Genomic DNA, 16,822 nt, shown 5'->3' on the forward strand with positions numbered 1-16,822 from the left:
GATTTGCTTTTTTCACAACACAAAAATATATTGACACATTTTTTTCAGAAATGACAGCGTTATGGCTGATTTCGGACACTGTTTTTTTTTAGTGAATTGTACTCAGATTTTCAATTTTTACCGATGAATTTTAACGAAACTAGGGGGGCAGTATTTTACATGAGGGCGTATTATATTCTTGTATTTACGGTATGTTTTTGTCACACATTGGAGCAAGGTAAACAACTGGTTATGTGAGCACTTGATGAAAACTAAGTAAGTAAAACTTAAACTATAAATACCCTAATAAATTATATTTTTTACTGTATACATTAATTTGAAAGGTTATATGGTACAAGTTTGCCGGATTGATGATAATATTATATTAAAGTTCTTAAATAGTTTTTGGTTAATAATCAATTTTATACAATTATTAGCATTAAGAAATGCATTACTTTGAGATTGTTACCTATTTTCAATTATTTGCTTATCATTAATATATTTAATAATATAATCATCACTGATTAATGCATAATGCTACGATTCTGCCTGCTATTCTTTCTACTGTAAGAAATTATATGTATACGTCATCAAAGGTATACCTTAAGAATCTGTGGAGGGATTTCCGAGGCCTGAGTGGGGGTATTCTGTGGGGGCACATCTATCAAACTGGTTGGCGTGTAGGACTGTTTTAATGACTGCGAGTATTGGCGTTCTTTCTTCTCTTTCTCTTGCTCTTGAGCGCGCATAAGCTGCAACTTGAGTCCCGTTCTTGTGGTCGCCGAGGCATTCTTAATTTCTGTGTTTTTCGGACTGAATCAATAAAGCATATATTTCCGTGTGTTTTTCACTGTAAACCAGTGGTGGTTTTTCATTCAAATTTGGTCTGGTAGGGGGACCCATTCCCAATGGAGAAAAGTATACATTTTTCCCAAATTAGAACTTAATATTCCAGATCGAAGGTTTTCAATACAAAAAATAATATTTACATTTTTTAATAAGTCTGAACATTTAGTTTGTCTCCAATCCATTTATACGAGTTAAACCTTAGTTAATGTCATATTTAACTCACTTTTTCTTTCAATTTTAAAGTAATTTTTAAAAACGAAACAAACTATTTTCCCAATTTCAGTAAAAACAATGTGATATTTTCAAATCCTAAGGCACCCGGCCCCATTCACAAAACTGTGAAAAAAAACACTGTAAACAATAAAATGACTACTTGTGAGTTTTTTAACCGAATATGGTAAATAAACGGTAACAGTAATGTATTCGTTTCCACTCTCTTAACACTTATATATATTGATCATTACAACCATAAAAGACCAGAACATATATTTTTTAAACCTTTGTCGCAAAGAATGTTTACTGCAATTGCTAGGTACAAGCATTTGGTTTGTCAGGATAAAAATAAAATAGCCATAACTTCCCTGATTAAAAGATATTGCAAGTGAAAATACTTTCAATGAATTTGTGCAGAACAATTCAACACAAAAAATCCTTGCCCATAAATTATATGATGCATGACATACATGCCTTGACAATAAAATCTAACAACTTTGCAAATAAACATGTTCAGTTTTTACACCAGAGCAGTTAAAGAATGTCAAACGTTCACAGCGTAAATCAAGAATTATTATTGCATCAAACCCTGCACTATAAGGACACAGATTCACAATATGTTAAACATGTTGCATATTTATCACGGAACTAGCTTAAGATTATTTCAATGCACATTAAGAAATACACATAAAAACCTGAACATATCTTTTTTTTAAATCATGCATACATGTATCTTACACCTCTGTGTATTTGTTTACCTATCGTAACTGATTTCATTATAATTTAATGTTATCAGATCCAGCCATGACTTCCTTAGCCTTTTACAACTAAATTCCATAGTATATATCCGGTTCTTTAAAATTTGGTAATCCTGTTAAATAAACGTTAACTTTAAACATCAGATCCAGCCATGACTTCCTTAGCATTAACAATTAAATTCCATTGTTCTCTGTTCTTTAAAATATGGTAACCCTGTTAAATAAAAGTTCACTTGAAACATCATCAACTTATTATCATCACTACTTGAACTTTGCTGGCTGTCTTGAAGAAGTAAGTGCAAGAGATTTAAAAGAAACAATCGAGTCTTAATTTTTTTTTTTTATAAATACAATCATACATGATCATAATAACTTGTTTCTGTTTCCTGCGTGGCACACAAAGCACGCTTCTATCCAACATGGTAACACCACCCACACATCACACGAACATGAATAACCAAAGTCTTGCAGCAATTACATGTATATGAAGACAGAAATATTCCCCGTATTGAAGTGTGCTTAATTGTTTTGCTAAATTTTAATTATTTTTACACTTTATCAGTATCAACATCTTCACATATTGAGCAATGTTTAAGTGGTGTCAACGCTATACAAATAATTACTTTCCGAGCATTTCACACTTAAATATGCGCCCACTATTGTTTCTCACGCTAGACAGGAAAATGCAACTAGGATATAAGAGTTTATACTTCCTTTGCATTAAGACATAATCGACAATAACGGTATTGTCACTAAATAAAGACAAACAACTCTTTTGAGTTCAATATATAAACAATGTCTCATGTCCGGACAATGGCACATGTCGGTACATGCTCAAAGCAAGCAAATACAAAATGGTTACCTCTCAAGCAGTTCTGGTATAGCTTCGAGGTCGATGGTCGAGTATTTGGCTTTTTTCAACTTTAAATAAGGCATTGTTTAGAGTTGATCGTCAAGTAATTTGTACTTTTTGTGTAACAGCTTTATTCACAGCTAGTAACAACTGTCAGCTTCAACTATTGATGGTAGACAAATGTATCTATCTGATAGTGAATTACTACCAGAAAACATGAAATGTTCTCAACCTTTTTGTTAAAACAGCTGCAAATGATTATGGTTAGATTGCTGATAAAGAGGTTAACTCATAGTTTTAAATTGTACAATCTCAGAAAACTTTGCATCTTGTTTCAATGTACAAGGTACATTCGTTAAAATAACAACTAAATCTGATTTTTTTTACAGACAATATCTTTATGCCGCAATAATTAAGTTCAACAGGCTGAACTCATTGATTGCAAAATTGTTACTAGACTCATGGGAAGCAACACAATTTATATTCATATAGCTGTCTAACATCTGATAATTTTATTCAAATTATTGTTCCCACACATTGAAGGAGCTCCTGCTTTTGATTCTATAAGTTTTAATGCTGACTACATGTATGTCCACAACTTAACAACTTGTCATCACTCAAAGTGTTCTTTTCAAAACAATCATAATAATTTCCTTAAATCTGTATTTTCATTGAAAACACTGTTTCAGCAAAGATTATTTCCTTCACATTCAGTTTCAACTAGGACAAATATTCTTATTTGCAGTCTTTTATATATGCTTGTTCCGCCCTACTGCACAAAATGCAATATTTTATGTAAGCTTGTTCCGCCCTAATTAACAAACTGCAGATGGTTGGGCAAAATCCGCCGCAATCATACTACTTATACGTGATATATGTACCAGCAAATGACACGATGAAGTTTTCAGATTGTTATAAATATGAAAAAAAACAAGTAGTAACTACAAAACCTATTTGCTCAGCACATTAGAAATACATTTATATTTCTTTCTTTAACACTTTGGTGACACTTCAGACATTATTTATGTAAACTCTAGTTGAACCTATCACAATAATGCATATCCAATGGGTCTCTATATATGGCTTAACTCCAGAAGGATTCAAGGTAGTATGCTGAACATTGAACCTTCCCTTTCTTTTATAACCATTACAACCCCCCATCACGCCTGAAGTTTGATCACAAAAATAATTACAGGTTATCCACCCAATAAAAGCACAGCTACTTTGCTGTAAGCCACAGCCACAAAAGAAACACCCCGTGATCATCTTCTCAAGTGACACAAACATTTTCAATAAAAACACACAATAAATGGATGATTTTCAACAATAAAGATTTTAAACAACTGTCGTTACTGTAACAGAGATTTCACTTCAAAGAACAGTACAAAATAAAATGCATTCATGATACATTCATAAGTTAATGTAATTTTTTACAAAGCCTACCTTTTATTCTTTTGAACAATCCATGCTTTTGTTACAAGCATATTAAGTGAACCTGCTTTCTCTGTGTTCACCACGGGTAACACTTTTAATGTACAAGGCATGCAGACAGCAGTAAAAGTTTCCAAATTTGCAAATTTGCCTTTAAAAAATATATCCCCTTGGCCTTATTCTTATGATTCAATGAGAAATATAGGCCCTTACCCTTAAGTAAGATTATTATATTTGCTTTTTTTTACTACATGCCTTGTTTAAGATCAATAATACCAACAACAAAAAAACACAAATACAATTATGGAAAGCTAGCAAACACAAACACTATATGTCAGCCATACAACACCGCTGAACACAAATAAGTAGACAATCATTATCAGGAAACATTCAATTTACCAGTTTGATATAAATGAATAGATAATGTATCAGTATATGATAAATCAACCAGTACATACATGTACATGTACTATTTCTTACCAAAATAAGAGATTTTATATCCATAAAAGATAAGGTCTTGATTGATTCCAATCTTATTGGTAATATAGTCATGTATTTAAGAAATAAAAAAAATACATAAATAAGGGTATGTGAAAATGAACAAATACTGAATTGTAATAAGATTGTGTGAACAACTCAGGGCTCAACATTAACCAAAAAAAAAACTTGCCCTACCGGACAAGTACATAGAAAATCTACTTGCCCTGAATGTAAAGTCACTTGCCCAAACATGAAATATCACATTAACTGTAAACCTCATATTTTTTTAATGAAGATCAAAATGATACACCACAAAACCTTTATTTATTTTTGCACATTTAAAAAATGATTACAGCAATTATAGTCTAATTAAAGTCTAAATTTAATGCTTTTTGTTCTTTTTTGCACTTGCCTGAACGGACAAATAGATTATAAAATAACTTGCCCGGACCCAACTTTTACTTGCCAGGGGCAAATATAATAGGACAACTGTTAATGTTGAGCCCTGCAATTGAAGTAAACTCAAAAACCATGCAGCTTAACTTATCTTTTAAAACCAAACATTCGAAACCCGCCCATTCTTCAGAATTAAGAAAATATAGTAATTAATACTACTTAACTTGAATTAGTGACAGTTCTGCAAAAATGTTGTAGCACAATGTTGCAATATATAATCATAAATGTTATAATAGTTATGTAAGCATATGTCATAATGAAGTATATAAATTAATAGGCTAGATTGCATAAATTAAACGATAATGTATCATAGACATTCATAAAAATGCAAAACAGGATTAATGGAAAAAAATCGTTTCAATAAAAACCATCATTTCTACAAAAGGACTAATGAAATTAGAATATATTACACTGTACCAGGACAACTTTTCACATAATTGTGTTTCCTCAGGCCTTATCTTAAGACCTTTCTTTTTCATTTACAATTATATAGCTTGCAGATGCATGAAGTTAGAGAGCAGACACAAAAAGTGTGACAGACTGTTAGACAGACTGACTGACAGTGTGAAAACTATATACCCCCTTTTTCTTCGAAAGGGGGCAAAAAAAAGCATGCAACAAGTGTCAAGATATGGTAACCCAATATGAAGTACTAACACAATTTTAGAGACAGAAAGGACAACACACATTATGACATTCATGAAATATGAATTACAATAAAAAGAGTCAACTGATAACCATTATTTATCATGGTTTCAACGGTTCCAATTTAAAGCTTACATTTTTTTACAAGTTTCAAGTATCCTACATGTTAAAGGGAACATGACCTGTACCCCCGTAGATATCAGACAATCGTATCAACATTACTCTGTCTATCAAAGTGAACTTTAAAATGTTTGTCACCGATAAATGTACAGATAAAAAGCAACAAGATTGATCAACTTCACCATCCCATCAACCGACTTGATCCTAATGTTACAGAATACTTAATTTCAGGATTATCTTTGTACCCCACTGATTAGAAATCTTTAGCTCTTTTGATCTGATTAGGGTAAAAATGTCAACTAGGGATTGATTGTTTACATGTATTTAATGGAAGACTCACTCTTTCAAGCAACATAAAACAGCGATTTCTTTTGCCCAATTGGGAAAAGTACCCTTAACAGCAAAATTGGGAAAAATAAGCTTGAAAAAAAAATGAAATTGGGAAAAGAGTTGCATAGGGAATATAACTTAAAGGGGCCTTTTCACATTTGGGTAAATCGACAAAATTGAAAAAAGCTATTTCAGATTTGCAAATTTTCGTTTTAGTTATGATATTTGTGAGGAAACAGTAATACTGAACATTTTCCATGCTCTAAAATAGCCATTATATGCAACTTTTGACGATTTAAAAACCCGAAAATTATAAAGGCCCCTTAAAATTGACACTTATAGCCCACAAGTTTGTCCTCTTCTACGTACAGTCTGGGCTGTAAATCGTGACAGTCTATTGTCATGTGTTAAAGCAATACATGTTTAAATCCTTTATATTTTGCACTGACCATTTAAAGGTGATTAACCTAGTTTATTAGTTACGTTTGTAACATGTTATTGTATTGTATTCATAGTTTTGGCAATAGCATGTACACTTGTCACAAACTCATGACCGTGGCTATCTTAACTTGAGATCCTCATACGTTTTGCTTTTTTTTAGAACATTTTGACACAGCTAGTATTGACTCAAATAATTAATTTGTCATAAATCCATCAAGTGTGTATGTAGGGCAAACAATTAACAGATATCACATGAGACGTCTACCCCTAAATCATTTTGAAGCATTTAACCCATGCCATAAAAAATGCCATGCATAGGTTACATATCTTTTTTGCATAGAATGATGTTGAATCAAGCAACTGTTACAAAAATAATTAATTGTCTGCACATTCACAAATCTCCCTTGACATGCATATAAAGCTCTTTTTTGTCTTGTTCTCCCTACAGTGTGTGACTTCATGACTGCAGACAAAATTGTGCCACCTGTTTTATTTAATTAGCATTTATCTTGATCTTCATTTGAGTTGTTTGTGTGACAAAGGCTTTCGGGGCTTTGTCAGACTAAATAATAAATATGCAAATGTGAATACAAGTCAAGGCAATAAATAAACCTGTTTTGGGAAATTCCTTGTCATACACTGTTACAGACTGTTTGCTACCTGTACTTAGTGACAGAATAGTATGTGCATTAGTTGCTGTAGTTTGTGTGCATAAGTGACTTCTGGAAACACAGTCATTTATTAAAGATCATCATATTTGTTTTATGCGCTACGCTGTTTCTTTAAAAACCTTAAGTACTTTTTTAAATTACAATAAGCTATTTGATTTTTCAATACAGGGTTTTTTCTGCCTATTTTGGGAAAAGGAGTCTGACCAAATTGGGAATTTTTGCTTCTATGAAACGGCTCATTTGGGAAAAAATTGTGAATTAATCATGCTTAAATAATTCAGTAGTTTAACAAATAAATTTGTTTTTATTTGTTATTTTGTCTTCTGTATATAAACAGATGCAATATTGAGCATGTTCAACGTTAATTCAAGTACTGCAGTTATGATTTTCAGTTACAGTTACACTCTGAGATAAGAACTGAACAGTCAAAACTGTATAGCAGATATTTTTTACCAAAACAAACACTGGTTAGTCACACACGTAATAAGACACTTCATTCTAAAAAAAAAAATAAAATATTTTTTTTTGGAAATTGGGAATTTTAATTATAATTTCGGTTTGGGATCGGGTCCGTTTGCTTCGGGAGTGCCTCCGTTTTCCGGAGGCGAAGACAGTGCTGAAAAACCCCTGCAATATTGGACTCTGTTAAATAACAATTTGTGATGGGACTATCTGTAACATGTATATATGTTTAAGTGACAATTCGCTATCATCAGTATGGGTCTATCTGTTAAATGACAATTCCATGATTTTTATCTACAATGTTTAACATAAAGGTCTGTTCTGTACCATTTAGGGAAAGATCTAGAATCACAAAAGGTACTTGATACTGCAAACAAGAGCTTCAGAGGACAGCGCGCTCGACTATTTAAGTGCTTGACAGTATAACGTAAGCCATCATGGAGAGGGGGGGGGGGATAATGTGGGTGTGTTGTCATTTAATAGATGATCTTTCAAAAATAAGGAAAACACAAATTTGTTGTTTGTTTTTTTGATTTTTTTTTTGGGGGGGGGGGGGATTCTGGGGGTGGGGCATGGGGGATGGTTTGGGTGGAGTGCATTGTGGTATGTCAGGTAAGTGTTGTTTTGTCAAAGTATGAATCAAATGTGATCATAAATAAAGAAGTTATGGCAATATAAGCAAAATGCTCAATTATCTAAGTATAAAAGGGGCCATAATTCTGTCAAAATGCTTAATACAGATGTCTGCTCTTGTTTATAGATTGGGGTCCTGTTGATAAAGAAGTATGCAAAATATAAAAGCAATATGTCAAAGGACGTAGGAAATATTTGGGGTAGTACGCAAACTTTAACATTTGCACGCTAACGGGAACGCTAATGCTGACGCCGGGGGTTAGTAGGATAGCTCCACTATATATATTTCATATATAATAGTCCAGCTAAAAAAGGACTGGGTGGACAACCAGAAAATTATTTTTTAACATGTATGATTACTATGCAATAATCAAACAAGGGCTGTTTGTAAAACATGCATGCCCCCCATATGGGCTGTCAGTTGTAGTGGCAGCCATTGTGTGAATACGTTTTTTGTCACTGTGACCTTGACCTTTGACTTAGTAACCTGAAAATCAATAGAGGTCATCTGCCAGTCATGATCAATGTACCTATGAAGTTTCATGATCCTAAGCGTAAGCTTTCTTGAGTAAACATCCGGAAAACATTTGACTGTGTCAAGTCACCGTGACCTTGACCTTTGACCTAGTGACCTGAAAATCATAGTGACCTGAAAATCAATAGGGGTTATCTGTGAGTCATGATCAATGAACCTATGAAGTTTCATGATCCTAGGCGTAAGCTTTCTTGAGTTATCATCCGGAAACCATTTTACTGTGTCAAGTCACCGTGACCTTTGACCTTGTGACCTGGAAATCAATAGGGGTCATCTGCAAGTCATGATCAATGTACCTATGAAGTTTCATGATCCTAGGCGTAAGCGTTCTTGAGTTATCATCAGAAAACCATTTTACTGGTTCAAGTCACCGTGACCTTTGACCTAGTGACCTGAAAATCAATCAAGATCATCTGCGAGTCATGATCAATGTACCTATGAAGTTTCATGATCCTAGGCGTAAGCGTTCTTGAGTTATCATCCGGAAACCATTTTACTGGTTCGAGTCACTGTGACCTAGTGACCTGAAAACCAATAGGGGTCATCTGTGAGTCATGATCAATGTACCTAATAAGTTTCATGATCCTAGGCATAAGCGTTCTTGAGTAATCATCCAGAAACCATTTTACTGGTTCGAGTCACCATGACCTTGGCCTAGTGACCTGAAAATCAATAGGGGTCATCTGCGAGTCATGATCAATGTACCTATGAAATTTCATGATCCTAGGCGTAAGTGTTCTTGAGTAATCATCCGGAAACAGTTTTTCTGTGTCGAGTCACCGTGACCTTGACCTTTGACCTAGTGACCTAAAAATCAATAAGGGTCATCTGCAAGTCATGATCAATGTACCTATAAAGTTTCATGATCCTAGGCTTAAGTGTTCTTGATTTATCATCCGGAAATCATTTTACTGGTTCTAGTCACCGTGATCTTGACCTTTGACCTAGTGACCTCAAAATCAATAGGGGTCATCTGCGAGTCATGATCAATGTACCTTTGAAGTTTCATGATCCTAGGCGTAAGCGTTCTTGAGTTATCATCCGGAAACCATTCGGTGGACGGACTGACCGACATGAGCAAAACAATATACCCTCTCTTCTTCGAAGGGGGGGCATAATAAACTCTGGACTCTAAGATCATAGTATATATAAATTTGTCATTTATTATTTGCATAGAAAAATCTATTGCATATAAACATATTTACTGGTTTAACAGGATTTTATTTTCATTTTTTTTAAAATAAAGTTTTAATGTTTTGTAATTTTATCTACGACAGGCTTGCAAATTTGAAACAAACACAGTTTTAATGATTATATTAAAATTCATGAGGACAACTTGCAAGTTTGGAAGAATGAGTATGCATTAAAAAGGTGATGAAAAACGTACGTGTAGTTTATAGCAAAGTTTTTGTTTAATACATGTAGTTGTTATTTGGAACTTTCCAGTCTTTGTTTTTCCGATATTTGAGCACACGCGGAAGGTAAGAACAAAAGCAGACAAGCATATTTTAAAAGAGAGAGAATCAATAATATCTCATATCGCTGAATAGTAAACACCACTTTTTATCCTCAAACATTTGTTATAAATGATAAAAATACCATGATTTAATCACTTTTCTTTAGATGAACTAATTTCGATCGTGTTTAATTTGAAAGAATACTATGTAACATGATATAATGCTGCATGTACATGTAAACAGCTTCAGTCATGTAACAATGTCATTGTATATACTGTGCTTAGGCCTGTGCATACAGTTTTAATGGAAGTTTGTCAACGAAACAACCAAGACATTGACTCCATCGTATATATATTATACTATTCAGATATATTTAAAATCATACAGACAAGTACCAAACAACAAAAACCTTACTTTCCTCAGTCCATTTGTTGTACTAGAACTAATATTTTGTTCCAAATCAGTTGGATATTTATATGTCTATTGATATAGCTCTATTGTGATGCTTTTCTTTAATCTAATCTGAAAAATAAAGAAAATTATTCGCTAAAGACTTAGACCTTAAGATGAGAAGACACATCAATAACGAGCTTTACCATACATGACTTTTATTTGCTATATCTATAAAGCATGCCAAAAAAACAAGAACATGAATAATGTTTTTCTGAAGAAATATTGCATATGTCAAGCCGTTTGTATAGGTTCCTTCATTACCATACAGCTTACAAAGTCTGTTTTTCATGTCTTTTAAGGATGTTAGCTACTGGACCCATTCGTATAGGCGGCTGTACATCTGAACGGTCTATTTAGACTTTAAACCTGTACTAAACGTCTGACATACATGTATATCAGTGTTAGATTTGTTATGTGTAATTATTAATAATATATATAGTTATAGTAATAACAACAAAATACTTGATTTTTGACATTTCCTAAAAGAACACTACTGTTGTTTAAATACTTATTATCCACTACTGAATGGGAAGCAAATCCGATATCAATGTTACTGGTCATTACTGTATTAATGACAATGTTTGTACTTCGCACGCGCGCTCAGAAATCGGAAAAACCCACAGCGCACAAGTTCCAAATTATTATTGTGAAAAATGGGCCAAAAATCACCTTCTGTCATAACTGACATTTGAACGTCGAGAATAACACACTTTGATTTGGTGTCATATTTGTGAAACTTTTAACTTTTTTGGACATACTTGATAGATTTTCTTTAAATAAACAGATTTTAATCATAGATGGACGCTTTCCTGCTCAGCTGGCAACCACAACGACATATGTGTGCATTGTTTAATCTTTCATTCTGTTGCATAGTGTTATTCAATACACCTGTAAAATCATTGTTGGATACCTTTTCTTTTATTATGTATATATTAAGGACCAAAAATATTACAAGTAACCTGTGTCTGGAAGTGCGTTTATATAGACTAGAGAATACCATTCAAGAGTGAACACGTTTAGAAACAATCGAAATGAATAGTGTTTTGTAAGAAAATGTGTTTCAACACCACATTTGTTCCGCATGCTTACTACAAAGATGAATGTTCAGTCTAGACAAGCAAGCGGAAGTTTGCGTAGCCACAAAATACATGCGTCACATGACTCACAAATTGTACATGTGAAACAAAAAGTACGTCGATAATTGTTTTATAAATTTACCTCCAGACAACGGCATTGCTCTTTAATTCGTAGTAGTGTCCTTCTTGTGATCTTTCGTCCCCGCTGTGGAGACTTGAAATGTCCATTACAATCCCAGAATCAGACATTATAAGCACTTTGTTGAAGAAAGCAAAGTATTGTTTGCCTACTCCGCCATTAATTGATCTGTGTCTTAAAATAGCACATTCGACGTCAATACGTTCCGGGCTCTATTAATTGGTTGAAATTCGTCGCATGGTTTACAAGCTCATCATTGATTGGTCAAAACTGATCTCATCGTTCTTAAAATAGCATTGTAGTCACGTTCTGGAAATCCCGGAAAGAGAACGGTGCGATCTGATAAATTCTCAAATATTATTTAAGCAAAGTGACACTGGTTATGGTGTAGTAAAATGAAAGATAACTCAAGTTTTCTTTAGCTTTTCTCCCTTTCACTGTAACTCGCAGTTCAGTATATAATATAATGGCTCAAATACGAAACGAATATGACAGCTCTTTTGGTAAGCTGCAAATAAGATTTATAAAATAATTCAATCCCTAAGAATTCAAAGGGTTCTGAAGCGCGCATAGGGCAGCGTTTATCAACTTATAACAAAGACACGATCGTTCTGTGGTACGTTGACGCAGTCAGAATGACCCAATAATTAAATAGTCAATAATTTAGATAAAACATATTCACAAAACGAGCATATATTTCGATTTCCCGCATGTACATTATTTAAATTAATCTAAAATCGATCGATTAGAAGGTCTCCAACTGTCTTTGATAGCGATTTCGTTTTTTTTTTATGTTTCGCTGCTGGTGAAAGAGTGCAGAAAATGGTAGAACATTCACTTGTCGCACAGTTTTTTCGTGTATTTGTGTTTGTTTGTGTTGTTTGTCGTGCCTGTTTACGTGATTGTTGTTTTTAAAATATAAGGGTGAATATCTTTAATTATTTTAATATACATAAACATATATATTAGCGCACTCGCACACACTCATTGATCGCGTCAAGTTCATGTGCACATTTAAGGTGCAGCAATAAACAGTTGTATATTATATATCGACATATCTTATTCTGACTGGATTATCCGATATTGGTGGACATATCCGTTCTTTTACTTTACATCAGGTCAAGTGATCCAGGCTGATTGGGTAAAACAGTTGTTACTTTCCACTTACATCTCTGATTAATAGGGTATGTACTTTATGTCTTTCTATGGGTGTACGTTTAACTATTCTCGAGTAATGTGCCACTTTCAAAAGGATGTTCGATCACAGAAATCTTGTAAAGATATTTGCACCTCATCTTGGTAATATGTACTGGTTTATTTTGCGATTGCAATTAATCGAAATGTTCGACAACTCAACTAAATTACTCAAGGTTTAGGGCGGATACACACAGCGGTCAGGTAATTGGAAACAAAAATAACTTTATAATTTTACATTAAAGTACGTACCTTTTTAATTTTACATTTAAGTACGTTAAAAAAACTAGCATTGACGGTAGCATTTAAAGAAATGTCACGGATTCTTGTTGTTTATCGGTAATACTTTATCTTTTTTTGTTAGTGCCCTTTTAAAAATTATGTTTAAGCCGCCTAAGAAAGGTTGGTCATCACTGTGGTCAATCATGAACCACGTGTAACACTTATATCCCAATACGACAGGTATTGTGCTGTAGGTTAGTATAACTGTTTAAGGTCGTTTTTACAAAAGCGATAACTTGAAACCATGCTTCCTGGTAAAAGTCGCTTAGTACAGAAAAGTCGCTTAGTACAGAAAAGACGCATGTTTTATGTATCCTAGCTTCCGGACGTTATTTTAACTGGCTGTACGACCCTCGCTCTACTCGGTCACCTTCATGGAGATGATAATGATCATCTATGATTTTAAAACCTGGAGTAAGAGCTTAATGTTTTACAAACTGGGACAGAAGAGTACAGTTTTCAAAGTGCTCCATCTGTCGTAATTGCTTTTACCACGATGACTTCGCATTCTGGGATCACACAGCAAGAGAACAAATTCAATCAGCCTAACCCGCCATACGTGGCATTTTTTTGTCCTGATTTCAGACATATCAGACATATCAACACCGTAGGCATCCCGGTAGGAGATAAATCTAACTTTTAACTTATGATACCCATCAGTAATGTTTGTGTGTCGCTATACTCGACTAAAATAACCAATTTGTTCTAATTTGTAAATTGTACCAAAAAAGGTAAGTCCTCGAGGTATAATAACCTTCATAGGTCCATTGTCCGTGTCACAAAATCCAATCTCAATATACCATTTACTCTGTCCGGAATTTAGTGTTATTGCACAGCATTAATAATAAGATATATCTTTAAAAAAGATATTCGGCGTATATCCTGACTTAGATAATGAGATAGAAATTTAAATAAAAACGGTTTAAGGATTGTTGTGTTCTTTTTTCACTTAATAGTCGCTTATGGTCCTATTCCACTACGAAAATAAGCCCGCGATTCGCTACGATTTCTCACATTTATTAAATCGGGAGGACTCGTGACAGTCTGCGATTCAGTTACGACAGTTATTCTGCAATAAAAAATGGGCGGAGCTTAGTATTTTGAAAATAGATCCGAATAAATAAAGAAAATATTGCAGTTAAATGCACGTGCTTAAATTCCGCTCTTAAAGAAATGTAAAAAATGTAGCACGTATATAAATGTAATGAAACAACAAATTATATATTTGGTGATAAGTGGCATGACCACGCCTGCTAAGAATTTGTTTGTTAAGAAACGTAATTAAGAAAACATTTATAGCATGTCAGCTTTTCAGAAGAATTAACACATGTGACGTCATTTAGTTTCTATGAGTGTTGTTCTCAATGTAAGTGACGTAATTTGCAAAATATTTATGAATAAAAACGACGTCAAATGTGTGTGTACAATTCAATGACGTCACTAAATAGTGAACTTTGTACTAAGAAGGGCGGAATATTGAAAAATATAGTTCACGTCCAAAAGCTTGAAGCAGATCAATCAGAATCGTGTAAGAATAGAAATTATATTTTTCTATGATGGCTTGTTGTCGAATAACCCACAAGAAGGAGTACAGATTCGTGTTATCAAAGCACTCGTGCTCCGCATTCGTGATTTAATTCCTACGCATCTATACTCCTTACTGTGGGTTATTCGACAACAAAACATGATGGACAAAATATATATTTCTTTATCATTCTTTACAAAATCGTAACTGTTTCGTAACTAAATCGCGAGAATCTAAGCGGGCTCGCAACTAAATCGGGATGAACTCTTGAGAGTCTTGACAAAATAGTTAATGTTTCGTAGACAGATCACGTGATCACCGATTCCCCGATTGAGTCAAGAATTACCTAAGATTCCATTACGACGCCCAAGAACGCACTACGACACTGTTACGAGTCAACTGCGTTTAAATTCAGTCTTTGAGGTCTTGGTCAAATTTTAAACACGTTTAAAAACTGGCCGCGATTTTTTGGGAGCTCACGACTCGCCCGCGACTAGCTACGAATGAGTTAGGACCTTCGCCGATTGAGTTACGAATGTCCCCGACCTCAAACTATTGGAAATCGGGACAAATCGTGGGGAATCGGGTCGTAGTGGAATACCCCTATTAACCACCGTATTAAATGTTTGTAATGAAGTGCACGTATTTTAAACTACATAATAGTGTTCGTAGATACAAATTGTATTTGTGATAATAAATTTAATGTGTCCTCTTATGACTTCGTATGAATTTATTTCTTCGTCAGCGAAATACATGGAATGTTGATATTTGATTACGAAGCAGTTTTCTCTCCGCACATACAAACCACACTGTTAATCCGCGTCATAAAAACTTGGTCTTATGGCAGATGCGGCCAGCGTAGCTCGAGTCCAGTCTGCGCACTTTCGCAGTCTTGTCTTGGGCTACGCTTTTATTGCATGGACTACGCTGACAATATTGCACAATACCCATTTCCGCATGACGCGGGTCTTAAACAATCGAATTGTGTCTTGTTACTGAAACATCAAACCACGATACTTTCCGATTGAAAATTTGTTTTTTATAGAAAACTAGCAAATGTCGGTTGCCTATTCTGGCTTGCAAGAAAGATTTTTAGACTAACTGACCGCGTATATATGTCGCACATGTGTGGCTAGATAATTAAACGATTTCCCTCTATCATTGACACTGTACTCTTTCGGTGGTTTTGTCTCACAATATAAGACGCATGCCATTTACCGATAGGTTTTCATTCATTTGTTTCCATTAAATTCGTGTATTTTGATAAATTGAAAACAATAATGATGAAACTATCCGGTAATGCGTTCTTGTAACTGAGTCAAAATGCGTATGAAGGTTTCGTATGAACAGTGAGAGTAGTCCGCATTACCATACACTGACCAGTGTTACATCGTTTACTTCAAAGACGCGTTGATGTTGCTAATGTTTCGGGGGATGATATGCTCAAATAAGCCAATGTAATAAATGGAGTGTACCGGTATTCATTCGCGTCTGCTGGCGTTATGTAAATGTCATCTACGGTGAAAAGCTTGTTTGAACAGCTACGCCAAAATGTGTAAATATTATAACCTAAAAACTTAGAATTTATGTGCGTGATACTCTAATTATGCGATTATGTCATGAGGTTGAACTCAAGTATACTGTGCCTACCTAAATAATATACAAGAAGACAATTCAGTACAGTGTGTTTGGGGCATTACTTTGCCCAGCAAGAATGGAATTTCAAATAAATTGGCACAAGTGATCAACATGGGGAGACAGTGTTTACGTGCATGTCGAGTACCAGATATCGTCCATTAAAGGAACATGTAGACAGTTTGGTAAACTTTCAATTCATTTA

At 34.2% G+C, this 16,822-nt stretch overlaps 1 protein-coding gene across 9 annotated transcripts in view; it reads right to left on the reverse strand.

Annotated features, from left to right (window-relative positions):
- Positions 1-16,822, reverse strand: part of LOC127865014 (microphthalmia-associated transcription factor-like) — a 58,825-nt gene that overhangs the window by 12,380 nt on the left and 29,623 nt on the right. For 3 of the 9 annotated variants that reach the window (XR_008042452.1, XM_052404864.1, XM_052404862.1), the window contains exons 1-2: positions 11,985-12,172; positions 582-792 (exon numbers count right to left, since the gene is read on the reverse strand). Coding sequence is in view for 8 of the 9 variants with exons in the window: in XM_052404864.1 (XP_052260824.1) it covers positions 582-792; positions 11,985-12,091 (318 nt within the window). In the remaining variant the exon portion in view is untranslated. Of the gene's footprint in view, positions 1-581; positions 793-1,799; positions 1,985-2,158; positions 2,263-2,661; positions 2,794-4,095; positions 4,446-11,984; positions 12,173-16,822 lie in introns of those variants that run through there. The other 6 variants (XM_052404868.1, XM_052404869.1, XM_052404863.1 and 3 more) reach the window with 5 other exon arrangements.

This window comes from Dreissena polymorpha, chromosome 1 (genome assembly GCF_020536995.1).
Source record: "Dreissena polymorpha isolate Duluth1 chromosome 1, UMN_Dpol_1.0, whole genome shotgun sequence".
NCBI classification, from domain to species: Eukaryota; Metazoa; Mollusca; class Bivalvia; order Myida; family Dreissenidae; genus Dreissena; species Dreissena polymorpha.